Source organism: Hyperolius riggenbachi, chromosome 4 (genome assembly GCF_040937935.1).
Source record: "Hyperolius riggenbachi isolate aHypRig1 chromosome 4, aHypRig1.pri, whole genome shotgun sequence".
Classification (NCBI taxonomy): Eukaryota; Metazoa; Chordata; class Amphibia; order Anura; family Hyperoliidae; genus Hyperolius; species Hyperolius riggenbachi.
Genome location: NC_090649.1, coordinates 164,119,685 through 164,135,490, shown reverse-complemented (window position 1 = coordinate 164,135,490; position 15,806 = coordinate 164,119,685). Strand labels below are relative to the sequence as shown.

The window sequence follows — 15,806 nt, the reverse complement described above, 5'->3', positions numbered from 1 at the left end:
ATATCTAGATCTCCGCCTTGGATTATCTTCCCTGCACAGCCCTGACTGCAATTATCATCACATTGTTTCTAAAAGGAAAATATCTCTGTAGCAGAGTGATCTAACTGGAACATGGCAGAGGTAACGGCACAACTTAACCTGCTGCTCAACTGTGCTTCCATCACTGAGCATTAAATATACAAGCAAACCACCACTGATTCCACTGGTGATGACAGAATACTATCTCACACTTGTAGTAAACCAGGGGCCTGGAGATTCAGAGCCTATTTTACTAAAGGGATCATTTTCTCCCTAACTGGTGTTTATAGTAAGGTTGAGGAGAATTAAGCTGAATCCACATTGTCTTCTTTATCTGTTTTCTTGCTTGAAAGGGCAATCATTGCCCTGTCACCCACACTCACTGCACACCTGACAAAACTAAATGACAGGAATAACTGGCACTGGAATGTTGGAATTTGAGTCTAAGGGTTCCCGCGGGTCCAGGCCCATAGACCAACATGGATCCTCTCTGACAAATTTATATACACCACTAAAGATCCTTATGGGTCCATTTTGCATTGCCCAGAGTGACTCGTCAGTGGCCAAATACAACCTGTTGATGCTGCGGTTCCTTTCATTGGCTGGTGAGTGTGGACAATGGGGTTTCAGCCAATCAAGAAGCACACAAAAGAAGAAGCTGAAGTCTGGATGTGGATTTATCTGATGAGGATGCTAAATAGGTACATAAGGAGCAGGGTACATACATTTATTTTTAAGGAAGGTGTGTACATTTTTGTATTATTAAAAACATTGTAGATGTTTTATCATTAACCCTTTGTGTGTAATATCCCTTTACTCAATCACTATGATGGTCAGACTCAACCCATTCCAAAGATGGCGATCAGGTAGCACATGGACCATTCCATTTTGTAACTGGCCACAGCCTGATCCATTGTCTACAATGTGCTCTGATATGGAACAAGCAGCAAGTCTGATAATCTGACTCAGTCTAGCTGTATGCTTGTTGCAAATGTACACTACTGCACCCAAAGTGTGAACTTGACAGCTCAGCAATTTACATTTTTTTTAAAGGCAATAAAGCTGGAAATCTTTATATTCCTCTTATTTAATGTTTCCTGTAAAGGCCACCTATAGTTTTTTCTTTTTTTTTTTTGTATTGTGTTTTCATGTTGAACAGTATGGAAAGGGAATAGCACAAACTGGAAACAGCTGATGCAGTTGAAAACATCCTACATGACAATACAAAGTACCAAGTAGTAATCATCTTTCCAGATTGACTATAGGAGGTAAGCAGATCAAAAGAGCAACAATCTGCTGTACTTACACTAGCAGTGTGTTCCCATCTGATTTCAGTTCAATCAGATAAGTCAATTCAATGGAAATTCAAGATGTAATAAGTAGAGATGGTCATTTTACTTGGAGAATACATGGAGACTTACAGGAACAATTTATCAGGTGATCTATTTTTCATAATAGGTTGGTCATGGCTCAGTGTAGCCCAGGCATGGGCAAACTTGGCCCTCCAGCTGTTGAGGAACTACAAGTCCCTCAATGCATTGCAGTAGTCTGACAGCCACAGTCATGACTTATAAAGGCAAATGCATTGTGGGATTTGTAGTTCCTTAACATCTGGAGGGCCAAGTTTGCCTATGCCTGGTGTAGCCAGTCAAACAGACAAGTATTCATGCATAATTTTTCCATGAATTTAACTTGCACAGAAAATTCTAGGAAAGTGATCATCTTCTAAGCTCCTGTAAAAAAGAGAGAAATCGAGAGCCCAATATGGTGTAGTATGTCAGAGATACGAAGGGAAATGAATAGGTGAGATGGTTATACTCACAAACATAGGTTACCGCTCAGGCAACCACTGTATAGGCAGGTGAGGAGATTAGACCTGTCCTCACTCAGGATTAAGAAGTCGCTCTCTGTAGATCAGAAAAAATGGGGTAGGGTCACCCCTCCACCTGGGGTGGACTCAAGTATACTGGTAGGTGATCAGAGGCGCTAGCAGAATAAAATTAGTATAAAATTGTTAAGAATTGCCGGGAGGGAAAGTGGTGGACTTCCCCTCAATAATTTGACACCAAGGTCTGTCATCGAATCAAACGAATACATTTATTCAATAGTACCCCAAAATCTGCAACGCGTTTCGTGGGAGCAGACCCACTTCTTCAATAGTACCCCAATAGTACCCCAATAGTGTCCCCGTTTTATTGCCTGAAGAAGTGGGTCTGCTCCCACGAAACGCGTTGCAGATTTTGGGGTACTATTGAATAAATGTATTCGTTTGATTCGATGACAGACCTTGGTGTCTAATTATTGAGGGGAAGTCCACCACTTTCCCTCCCGGCAATTCTTAACAATTTTATACTAATTTTATTCTGCTGGCGCCTCTGATCACCTACCAGTATATCTTCTAAGCTCCGTACACTCGCAGGATCAAACTTGGCTGAGACTGCCGATGATGACCACCCGCCTCTGCCGAGAATCTCAGGTGTATGGCAGCCCTAAATCCCTCGCGACCGCTTAGCTAGACATCTGTCCTGGCGGATCACTTCGGCCAAGTAAGCGCAGAGAGCATTGTTCTCCCCACCTAGCCCGCTCGCCTTATGACTTCTGCACAGCCTCAGCCCTACAATATGCCCAAGGAATCAGGTCCCGATCTCCATCAGGTGACATTGAGTTAGCGTCTGCCTTAAGTAATAAGCGTGCTGGATCTGCATGGGGAATTTATTCATTATGCCTTTTCTCCCAGACTTCTCTGTATCCCAGACAAACAGTATGTAAAGTGGTTGTGTGCAGCATGAAGTAATATTACACAACTCTTCCCAGACTAGAACATCATGTTCTTCCTTTTTAGAAGGAACTTTATGTTTTTCCTAAATTGCAATCCCTTGGCTGCTTTCTAAGAATTAGTTCACACAACATGTATTGCCATCTCATGCAGTTGTGTGCAATCTGCAAGGACACTAAAAAGACCATTTATAGCCTATTTAATGTTCACACTAAAATGAGAAAAGTGTAACCACACAGCTGCATGCATTTCTGCTCACAGTGCAGTGCTGCCCCATTCATTGTATTCAATGGTTCAGTGCTGCAACAGATAAGCCAATGTCCACGCAGGGTGGTATAATGCACAGCCATGTTTGATGGTGCTAATAAGCCCATAAAGTACCAAGAGAAAATATTAAATGAAGCCCAGGGTAGGCTAGATTTTCAGAAGTGTCCTCTCGCTCCTCGTTGCCCCCTCCCCCGCCTTCCCCCACTTGTAGCCCATCAGAGTAACCAAGCAGCTCAGGGTGACCCAAACTACTAGGAATGTATAGGGGGATAAAAGGAACCAAAAAACCCTCCTACTAAAAAAGCAAAGCTTGGTGTAATTGCCTTCTTAAAACAGAAGGAAATTTGCAATAATTCAGTTATAAGTGAACATTTGTGGTTACCCACAATGCACTACCACTAAATATGCAAATTATCCCTTTTGACCCTTGTAAGCCAAGCAAGCATCCAGAAACGCTGGTGTATACCAAGCCTATAGCTTTAAGTTTTACACATCATAGGCCGTATTCATTTTTATTTATTTTGTCCCTAGCTCAGGGGTATTTTAAGGATCAGAAGTTTAAAAGTTACAAATAATGAAATTAAGATCTAATCAAAAACAGTCGCAAGTAACTATCCCCCTAAACTGATTTATCTGGATTTTTATTATTTAGTATTTATATAGCGCTGACCTCTTCCGAAGCTGTCACTAACTCTCCTTTAGAGGGGTTCACAATCTTGTCCCTACCGTAGACATTTGTCCATCATAGTCTAGGGCCAGTCTAGGAGTAAGCCATTTAATTAATGTGTGTTTTGTGTTTGTTTTGGGAGGAAACCAGAGGCATACATGTAAAAGGGCACTGTCATAATGTGGGAACTAAGGATAACTGGTAGTAGAATATCAGTAAATTACCCATATTTATGGGTCACCGCCGCTGCCCACATTTAGCCCCCTTCCCGGTAATTGCGGTCTATGTGGCACCCATTTTACCAAAGCGCTGCTGACACCCAAGTGACCTGTTTTGCACCACAGTGCCCAGAGGAAACCCACACAGACAGGGAGAACATACAAATTCTGTGCAGATAGTACCCTGGCTGGAAATCTAAATGGGGACCCAGCGCTAATAATTAATTATCTGTATCAATCCTGCTTCAGACTGGGGCTCCATGAAAATGATGATTTAGGCTAAAGAGATTTAAAGCACTCTTACATACTTGCACTTAAAATAACTTAAAGGAATTCACTGATTAATAACGGAAAATACTATCATTGTTGACTTTAGTTCTGTTCTAAAATACAAGCTTGTCACTGCCAGTGGAGCCTATGCTTTAAACCCAACTCCACCTCTGGACCATCAGCACCTTTGCAGGACAGTTTGAGGGAAGTCAACAGTTTTGTTTTGCAGTGTTGATGTCATATAAATGCACAATTATTGCTTAATCACGTGAAAAATTGAAAAGGGCCCCTCAAAAATCCCCATAAAGAACATGGAAACTTCCCACATAGTAATCTTATCCTTAGCATAACATTCCATTTCCACAGAACTCCAACCCTAGCATGCTGTAGACTCTTCCTGTCTAATGTAGAATGTGAGCTTTCCTGATAAAGCCCTGCTTTTTATCGTGAGTTCTGTTTGCCTGAAGTCCTGTTTCCTGCCTCAAGATGAACTGATACGGCAAGAATAAGTTGCTGTAACCGTATTCTAGTATTTGGCATCAGCATTGAATCGAGCAACTCTTTTAGGATGGGCTTCACATTGTTTTTTTTAACCACTAGCAGACTTGCACTGATAATTACAGGATTATATTACAGACATGCAGACCTGTTCATTAAGCTACATTCAGCATCTTTATTAACCTGATAAGGTAAAAATGCTTCCAGTTCTGTAAGGAGGTACAGTACTCCTATAATTCTAAATAAACAAAGAAGGGATACATATTTACCGTATCAGAAGGCTTTGCATTTCTGTACACAGAGGAAGCACTATAATTAATGCAGAGATTATATATTCTATCCTTCCTTTCCATTAGAAGCTGCTATTTTTATATACACTTCCACTTCTATTCCCATTCATCTTTTATGATGTAGAAAAAGGGCTACATCGCCGGTAATATTTTACAGTTTACCGCCAGCCATATGGCTGCTATTATTACATCTGACCTACAAGCACAATTATTATATTGTTGTCATCTCTATGAGAAAAAGAATAACCTTTTTCCGAGGATTATCTTAGTGCTGCATAACCAATTGCAGAGTAATGCTGGCAGCCAGGAATCTGGTCATTTAACTGGCCTGCCTCAAGCCTGCATGATTTTAGCCTTGTTTCACCAAAATGTTATATGTTGGCCTCGCTGCTTACTAAGCTGTTAAGGTGTCCATCAATGATACAATCTTGGTTGTACAATCTTACCACTTCTATATAATATGAGAGACTACTTGAAGAGGAACTGTAGTGAAAATAACATAATGAATAAAATTCAATTTAGATTATATAGTCGGTATTTGCCCATTATAAAATCTTTCCTCTCCCTGATTTACATTCTGAAATTTATTACTTGTGGTGACATCTTAAGTTCTGCTAGGTGATCTGTATGGAATGTTCGTTACTGAGAGTTCTATGCGCAGAGGGAGAGATTGCTTGCTTGGCAGTGGGGAAAAGTCTTTATTTCCCACAATGCAATAAAGTTCACAGGCGGAAAACTGTCAGAACAGTGATCATGACATCACACTGTGGGAGGGGTTTAGTCACAATATCAGCCATACAGACCCCCTGATGATCTAATCAAGAAAAGGTAAATATTTCTGGTGGGAAAGGGGGTTTCAGTTACTGATTGGGATGAAGTTCAATCCTGGGTTAAAGTTCCTCTTCAAAGTGTCCATTTAAAGTATATTTACTGAATTATTCCTTTACTACATAGATTTAGTAATGCTAGGTACACACCATACAATTTTCTGGCAGATTTATCTGCCAGATCAATTAATTCCAACATGTCCGATCTGAATTTCGATCGATTTTCTGATCGTTTTCTCCGATCAATTTTCATTCACTTCTATGAAAATTGATTGGAAAATTGCTTGAAATTCAGATCGGACATGTTGGAAATAATCGATCTGGCAGGTAAATCTGCCAGAAAATTGCATGGTGTATACCTAGCATAAGATTAGCAATTGGGCGCACCTTCAAGGAGCATATTAAGATCTGTGCCAGGCATTGGGTTTTAAATAAATACCTTGAATGGAAGAACATTTTACTTTTGAAGATTGAAAAACTTGGCGCTTTCACTTCAACTTGTATATAGAACATTGCAAGAATGAATGGCTAGCATTTTCCAAGTGTACAACACAGCCAGTAGTAAGTGTTTCTAGCACAGGGATGTCAAACCGGTCCTTCGAGGGTTGAGGTCCTCACACATTTTTGCCACAGCTTAAATGAATTGATGGGTCTGAATCAGGAGAGGTGTGGTCTATCAGGTAGAACACATTCCTTTCTTTCTCAGTCCATCCTAAACACTGGCATGGATCTGGCCCTCCAGGCCTGGAGTTCAACACCAGTGTTCTAGCAGAACCTGGCATATAGGAGTGTCAGAGTTTACTACCAAGTGGTGGATTGGTGCAGGGGTTGAAAATTAGTAGCATATCCTCCTGCCCTGTGCAGCTAAACAATTATGCAGCAAGGTGGGAGCTTCTGGGCTGTCTCATAGCAACAGTACTTTAATCAGAGTACCACAGTTGCAAAAAAAAGCTCAATGTCATCTTACTGTCAGTGTTGGATACTGTTAACTAGCTGCAGAGTGAAATGGGAAAATTCATTTTATAACATGAAATTGCATTGTCAATCTAGATTTATGACCATTTATAGCAAACACGATGGAGTTTTTCTTTGAACATATAGATATACATATATATTGTGGTGTGTATAATTTCTATCATAGCCCATCTTGGAATTCTAAATAAAGGATTTGGTTTAGCCATTGCTGCAGTAGTGGATAATAACCCTGGAATGTTGTATTATAGAAGTTGGCTTCTTCTGTAGATTAGAAGCCTTTTACATCCTTAAGAAATTTTCTTTAAACTGATGGGTGAAGATAATTTGTGGCATTGATGTAGACAGGTGTAATATACAAAAGTAAGTACATATCTGTAGTTATCGTCCAACAGGCAGCTCACTGGCTAAGTAGATAGCACTCTGGCTTTTCTTCCAACAGGCAGCTCACTGGCAGTGGATAGCACTCGGGCCTTTCAATAAAGAAGATCTTGGCTCCCATCAGGGAGCTTTTCTGCATTCCTGTATTTATCATTTTTACTCCTGTGTTTTATTTCCACTGGATGCTTGCAGTGGAATTACAATGTGGCATAACATACAATTAAAATGCCAACTCCACAGCTGAATATATAATTATACTGCCTGCCTTTATCCCAAAGTAATGTCATCTGTGTAAAAGTCACGGTTCCCTCTCAGGTAATAGACCAGAAAAAGCTTAAATTAGTCACTGCATGTACAGAATACCAGATAGCCTATTCAGTGAGCTGTAAGTGACAACAGTAATCTGTAGGTTCCAATCAGTGCAGTTGTCACAGAAATCGTTCAAATAAAATCCCTGAGCTGGCTGCTTTATAAACTTACCTGTTGCCATGATGATCTCCTCCATAGTCGGGGGTGAGAGCTGCCTTGTGCATATGCGACATGGTTCTGGGCTAGTCAGAGCCACCTATGCCAAGAATCTACTCTGTACAGCCGCCCCTGACCTTACTCGGTGCTTTGGCCATTGATCAGCAAGGTAGATCGACTTGTCCGAGGGCATTGTTTACCCAGCTCACCCTGCCGACTCCTTGATACTTTATCATGTACTGCTCTGTCGGCTCTCCACCCCCCTCTGTAGCAACTAAGTCTGCACTGCCTCAGTCCTGCACTGTCACCTGCTACCAGAGGGATTGTGTTCTAGCCCCTACCGAGCACTTCTTCCATGTTTGTACGACGATTAGAGCAAACCTGTGTGTTTGCAAAACCTAATAAGAATAAAATACTAATCCTGTTGTCTTCCAGCCCCCTCTGTAATGTTTTCATCGCTCTTTGATACTTTTATGATCTAAACTCAGTTTGTTAAATTTGATTTTATGTGGCAAGATGGCCACAACCCCAGAAGTAGTTCCAGGGTTGCAGCCATTTTCCTAGATAAAATCATATTTTATAAACGGATTTTAGATCAGAAAAACACGGTAGCAGCAAAAATGGGACAGAAGGGATCCCTAAGACATCAGGATTCTGGTAGTTTTTCTTTTTGGGGGGCATGGCTGCAGTACATCTTTTACTGCAATGGAAGTGCACTGGGCTTCCCCACTGCACCTGATGCCTCCCCTTCATGTTTCTCTGTTGACAAGCTGCATTTACTAGCAGATAGCAGCAAATGGGGGCATGTATGAACGGCACTTGGAAGGCAGAACACATTGGGTGGCATCCAGCTGTAAGGAAATAACATGAAAACAACCCTTTAGAATCGCTTCAGAGTCCCTTTTGAGACTATTGGGGGAACATGAAAATAAAGCAACAGTATGCAGTCTTGTAATGGTAAAATATAACAAAGTGCACTCTGTGAAGGCAAATAGTTTAAGAAATTGAGGAACTGATTGTTGTAAGAAATGCAGTTTTTCTTATAGTATTGCACAGCTTCTTACATGAAAAATGATTGCTTTAAGATGAGAGATGGATTACTGGCTATCTTCGTTAGTGCAAATGCCTGAGGGCTGGCAGGAAAGGAGGAGATAATCAGGCTGATTGAAAGAAACATTTTCAGCTTACAACATTCCTAGAGAATCGAGTAGCATTTGTTTTATATGTTACCAAACAGTAATTTTAACAAGAAACCATTTATCTTGCAGACAGTACCAGAAGTTGGACGTAAATACTATGTGGAATTCAATGCCAGAGTCTCCCAAACCATGGTAAGTCCATAATGTATGGGCCTAACGCAGTTGCCTGCTTAGTTATGGAGGCCTCTTGTACTGAAATATTGTCTTCTTCTCCATGGTAGGAAAACGTAGGGCTGTGTACTGCATCAGTATTCTTCCTGCAAGGGAAACCTCATCCTTCCATTTATGTCAATTGTTCAAGCAATAAAGTTCAGAAACAAGCCAAGGATGAGGACTATGAGTTCTACAAGACGATGAAGGCACAAACCTCCCCAATTACTGGAGAAAATATTCCTGGTGAGAATACATGGCTTTGTAACCCTTTCATTAAAACGTAATAGTATATTGACCTAACTGTTAGCAATGTCTCCATCCAATAACTTTTCTTTAAGGTCCTTCATCCCCCAGACCTGCTGAATGACACAGAAAGACTCTTGATTGACTTTATTAGTTGCATAACTGAAATTGGGCCATTTACATTTTCTTTCACTGAAATTGCCAATGGTTCTTCCATAAATATATTGTAAGATTGTGCTTCAATACAAGTTTTTACAACAAGCAATTAGATATAGCAAGTGTTGGCACTACCTTTGGTACGGGTTTACAGCATGGAAGAAGCAAGACATACAGAGCTATGCCACATAACAATCAATGCGTGCTCAGGAAATAAACAAACTTTTTATGCAAAAAAGCAAAGGGTCTGGTTCTGTTCATATTTCTACTTCATTGTAACATTGGCAGCAGCTCTTTGGCGCTCGTTCAGTTCACTTTTTCTTCTAGGAGATCATTTTTCATCTTCTGTTTAAAACGACTGTTTAAAATCACTTTTCAGCACTCTGCTATTGAAAAGGTACTAAAAAGTAGGTGAACAAGTACTGTTGAAATTATTCTGTGTATTTTCTTGCTTGCTGGTTGCCTAAAAGTCATTTTATTGATAAGATATGAAATATCACCTAGGAGAAAAAGTTAACTGAATGTTGCCGTGACACTGTGTGGAAACTCCCACTATCTGCAGGAGTAATTAGTTGCACAAGGCAGGACCCTCTCTGGAAAGTATCATAAAATAGTTGAAATATAACCTTTGTTAGTAAAAGTCAAAATATAAATATGAACATAACAGACTGACCAATATACACTTATAGCTTAACTAAATGCGCTATAACCCTAGTATGTCACAAAGTATTGAACACTGATCCTAGGGCATAATCTATATGGACCAGCGCATACAAATAAACTAAACACCCAAAAGTGACATTATTGACATAAAGACATTAATGACTGCGTGTTGAGTTATTTTCATGGGACGGCAAATCTACACTGTTATACAAGCTGCACACTCAGGGCAGCCATCAGGGCGGTACAAGAGGGACAGTAGTATGGGGCCCAGGAAGGGTCTGGGGCCCAAACAGTGGCAGTGCCACTCGAGCCTCTTCTGGCAATTCTACTGTGGAATAACAGGAGTTGTGTGGTCATCTCTGTCTTCCCTGCTGCGTGATTGGTGAACACGCATCAATGCAGGGGGAGGGTGTTATGGGCCCCAGGCAAGTTGCTTTGACTCTACCTTACATACCGTGGCTCTGCCCCCACACAATCTACCTATCAGATTATTTGACATGAGGGGGGGGCCCCAGGGCCGGCCCTAGACTTTTTGCCGCCTGAGGCAAAATTACAAAAAATCGCCTTGTGTACACTGACTACTTTACATTGTCACTTCTTCAGTGTTGTCCCATGAAAAGATATATAATATATTTGCAAAAATGTGAGAGGAGTACGCCTGTTTGTGATATACTAAGGCCTGTATGCAATTACATTTTTCTCCTGAGTTTTCTCCTAGAAGGCAATTTTTGAACTTGTCCTGCTTGCTGGTGGTTTAACCACTTCACCACTGAGGGGTTTTACCCCCTGACCACCAGAGCAATTTTCACCTTTCAGCGCTCCATCCATTCATTCGTCTATAACTTTATCATAACTTATCACAATGAAATGAACTATATCTTGTTTTTTCTGCCACCAATTAGGCTTTCTTTAGGTGGGACATTATGCCAAGAATTATTTTATTCTAAATGTGTTTTAATGGGAAAATAGGAAAAATGTGGGAAAAAAATTAATTATTTTTCAGTTTCCGGCCATTATAGTTTTTAAATAATGCATGCTACTGTAATTAAAACCCATGAAATTTAGGTGCCCTTTTGTCCCGGTTATAAAACCGTTTAAATTATGTCCCTATCACAATGTTTGGCGCCAATATTTTATTTGGAAATAAAGGTGCATTTTTTTCAGTTTTGCGTCCATCCCTAATTACAAGCCCATAGTTTATAAAGTAACAGTGTTATACCCTCTTGACGTAAATATTTAAAAAGTTCAGTCCCTAAGGTAACTATTTATGTATTTTTTTAAATTGTAAATGTTTAAATTTTTTTTTAATTACAAAAAATAAAAAAATGGGGAGTGTGGGAGGTAATGAGTTAATTTTTAGTGTAAAACTAATTTATTTCTATGTAAAAAATGCTAAGGGTGTAGTTTTACTGTTTGGCCACAAGATGGCAACAGTAACTTTTTGTCTATTGCGACCTGTGAGCGTCCTTCTGGACGCTCGCAGGAAGTACAAGGAGGCTGTGAGTGTTTGTTTTCTCTCACAATGATCGCGCTGCCCATAGGAGAGCAGCGAATCATTGTGGGGCTTAGATCAACGAACGGGAATGGATTTTCCCGTTCATTGATCTCCGGGCGAGCGGGCGGCGGCGTGTTTACGAGCGGGAGCGCGGGCAGCGGCGGGAGTGCGCAAAATACGGATTTCTCCGTCCCTGGGGGTTAAAGGATGGAAAAAGGGACGGAGAAATCTGTACGGGCGGGGGTAAAGTGGTTAAAAAGCATTTTATTTACAAGGTTTGAAAATCTCACCTAGGAGAAAACTCAGAAGAAAAAGTGAATTGCATGTGAGCTTATATGTGTATCTAGGTCAGTCTGCAATGTTTATATTTTATAAATATTGACGTCACCGCTGTACGGAGGGCTGCAGCGAGACCCCCGTGGGACAGAGGACGGCGTGGGAATCCTCATTAGGATCCCGAGGCTTCCCCCACCCGAGGTGAGTACCCCCCAGGGGCGTTTTTTGATGTTACAGTGTCTCTTTAAAGGGACTCCGAGCAGTGCAGAAACTATGGAAAGATGCATATCATTTTAAAGCTCTCTTTCTCCTCTTTCCAATGCTATATAAACCGCCGCCCTAAGCCTTTTAGTTTTCACTATTTTTGCGATTGAAATTGCCGCGGCCAAGTTAGCAGCTCTATTCAGCAGAATAGAGCTGCTGACTTTAGGAAAAAGTCGCCCTGTGTAATACAATGTAACTATGGAAAGATGGATATCATTTTAAAGCTCTCGTTCTCCTCTTTCTGACGACACATAAACCGCCATTCTACGCCTTTTAGTTTTCTCTATTTTCGCGATCGAAATCGCGGCCGCGGCAAATTCGATCGCGAAAATATCGAAAACTAAAAGGCGTAGATTGGCGGTTTATATATCATTGGAAAGAGGAGAAAGAGAGCTTTAAAATGATATGCATCTTTCCATAGTTTCTGCACTGCTCGGTGTCCCTTTAACAAGAAAGCAGAAATGTGACTTTCACAATTAAGATGTCATGGTAAATAGATAAAAGTACAGATAACTTACGGTTATGTTTATTTCATTGATGGATTGCTTTTGTAAGACGCCGATGTAAGCATACTGTGAGGAAGGCATACTTCAGTTTTGCAAACACATGATGCAATTCAGTATTGCTGCTAAGCATAGACACTTTCCTTTGTTGTAGCAACATTTAACCATAATCCTGATACTCCTCAGTGATGAAGACATTTTATTTGTAAAGAGTGTATCTATTGTGTATCCATTTCCTTTCCTCTGTATCATTGTAACTGTTCTTATGTTTCACTGATATCAGACAACAATGGAAACATTGAGCCACAGCTGGAGCCTGTATGGAATCTGGCCATTTTGGGGAGCAGCTATGTTATTGTGGATAAATCTACAGAAGACAAGCAGTACACCATGGCCCGAATTAGGAAAGTCAAACAAGTGGTACGTAGAACAACAAAAATGCAGCTTGAAATGACTGTTACAAGAGTGGCTGGCTCTAGAAGACATGTACAGACATGGGTATTAAGGTGCCCATTAACGGTACAATTTTTTCACCAAATGCGATCTTTCGATGCGATTTTTAAGATCGAAAGTAATCGGAAGGTAATTATCGATTGTTCACATTTACTGAACGATTCTTTCTTCAAATTCGATCATAAAATCCAACTTTCAGATCAATTTTATCCTATATAGCATTCGATCAAAGAATCATTTTCTATACAATTCGATCATCAAAATTGCATCGAAAGATCACATTTGGTTAAAAAATTGTACTGTTAATGGGAACCTTTTATGGGATAATATTGATATGGCTCTGATGCATTTGTATTTATTTTAATATGTCATATCCTTTTATGATGTGTTTGAAGAGCTTTGCTGCTTGTACAAATTCAGTCACAATGTTTGTCTAGTTTGTGGACATAGACTGACATCATCGGTGTCTGCAACCAAATCTTCAGATTCCATTTACCCACCTAGAGAATTGATGGTAAATCCAACCATCAAACTATTGGATCAGTTAATATATTAGCTTTAGGCGCAGTCAATAGGCTGCAGTAAATATCCTGTATCAGGTCAGCACGCTCTTCCAGTGCATATACCAGATCAGTGCCAGTTAGAACAAGACTTTTCTACCTTAATGGGCCTAACAAGCATACAACTTTGGGGCACTTTTGTAACTTAGTTATACTTGCATAAATATAATATCAGTTTGTTATTGAATGCCCTCCAGGCCAGCTCACAAAATGTGTTGTGCTATTGTATAGTTGAGATGTCTATGCTGTAGTATTCCTGCTGTCCTGGATTTGCAGGCCTAGCCCTTGTGGGCGGCACAGGGTTGTGCCTCTCCACTGCTGCAAAACCTTAGGTTTTTAAAGCGGTTTCATATTCAATGTATTTATTCATTGTCATTTTGGTGCATGTATATTACACTGATGTTCTCGAGGGAGGTTTGTCTATTTGGTCTTACGCTGTATGGGCTAGATTTGGTACTTTTTAAAACTACTTCTGTACTCTGTGTCTCTAGCCCCTTAACAGAGACCTTTTTTTTTGTTTTTCAAAAACTGAAGCTGTGATCGCTGTGGTTTGCTCACAGTGATCACAGGGTCAGGAGCCAATGAAATCGTCTCCCGACCAGCACACAGAGCTCTGCTGTCATATTGACAGCAGAGCAATCAGGCTGCAGTGACGTCACTGCAGCGAAACTGGCAAGAGCAAAGAGTCGATGGAGCGTGAGTAGTCAAAATCTATACCCTGGCAGGGCCAACTGCACCCAAACAGGCTTGAAACTAGTAGATGTGTAAGGTTTTTTTTCTCTCTCGTGTTTTCCATTTTAATGTACTATTTACAATTCCCTGGATCATTCACAACCCCCTTACAAGTCCAATTGAGTGACCTTTTCCCATCCATATCAGATCAGCTCCATATTTATTATCAGTATTATTTATTATTTTACAGTGTCAATAATAAAAATGTATCTGAATATTTTATTATTTTCTTTTACCAGCTGAGACAGGACAGTTTTATCGCCTTTGATTACGATCTCTACCTTCATGAAAGACCATCTGAGGTAACTGAACAGGCATCAGTAAAATCCATGAGACCAGTTCCATGTAAAAGGAATGGAGTGTGAAACTAATGGGGTTATATTCCTTGTTCCTGCAGGAAATGGTGGCCTGTAATGTCCATGTTGTCTGGGCACCTGGCAAAGCACCTAAGGTGGACTACAGCTGCACCGATGATGCTGACTCTGGATCTGGAAACAAGGCTGAAGAAGGATCTGGCTTCCAAGGAAACTTTAAATAATCATCGCTTTCTAAATAAAATATTAAGTCAACAGCAGCAAACTTGTGCAATAGAAATGGAGCATATGATGAAAAATCTGAAGTTACTTTTAGTGAAAACTGCATGTAAAAATAATCAAAACCTGGAGCTTATTCAGTGAATAAATATGCAAATATATAATATAATTATAATATATCCTGTAATCTGTTAGGGCTCATCCACAGTGTGTGATCTGCATGGTAACATGAAAGTCCATAGACTTTCATGTTACAGTTCACAGTACAGCTGTGCATTTCCGTGCATTGCAATGTAACGCGGCAAGGAACATTATATCGCACAACGCACACAATTTCCCGTTGGGTTCTATTGTGTTGCTGCTACTGGCATTGCGCTATAGAGATGAGAGACATCCAGTACAATCCTCCGATAAAAGCAGGTTGTTTATTGCTTGGTTAAAACGTTGCAGTTGTGGCAAAATAAGAGAGGCCATAACACATGCTGTGCGTTGGGAAAACCTGCATAAAACTGTGTTTATGGATGCATCCTGTAGTGTGAATGCCTTGGCCCTGTGTCTACTGCATTGTGGGTTTTTTATTTTACTCTAATTGGATTGAGGAGGAGATTAACTATTTTCAGTGTCAGTTTACTTTTATTACTGGCTTTATGACAGCAACTTCTTATAATACTGACATGCAGTTTTCACAAAGAGCTTATTACCCATTTCCAATCATATACTTAATGCATATTGCCCAGGTTTCTGACTTGTTTGCTCTAAAGCTCCTGATTGCATGTGAGGTAGAAATTCCATCTTTTATGTCAAAAGGTGGCACTACTTTATTTTCTCTCAAGCTCTAGATTGTAATTAGATTTGATTCCATCATATGGATCCTTTGTTCCCCAGTCCCTCTTTCATCTAGTCTGTGGTTACTTCTGTAACTACTGT

The 15,806-nt window shown here is 40.3% G+C and overlaps 1 protein-coding gene across 1 annotated transcript in view; it reads left to right on the top strand.

Annotated features, from left to right (window-relative positions):
- LOC137571587 (retinoic acid receptor responder protein 1-like) overlaps positions 1–15,048 on the top strand; it is a 59,792-nt gene extending 44,744 nt beyond the window's left edge. Inside the window, exons 2-6 of the mRNA XM_068280918.1 lie at positions 8,918–8,980; positions 9,070–9,244; positions 12,885–13,021; positions 14,586–14,648; positions 14,744–15,048. Of these exons, the coding sequence (XP_068137019.1) occupies positions 8,918–8,980; positions 9,070–9,244; positions 12,885–13,021; positions 14,586–14,648; positions 14,744–14,884 (579 nt within the window). The 3' untranslated portion in view covers positions 14,885–15,048. The remainder of the gene's footprint in view (positions 1–8,917; positions 8,981–9,069; positions 9,245–12,884; positions 13,022–14,585; positions 14,649–14,743) is intronic.
- Positions 15,049–15,806: the final 758 nt, after the last annotated feature.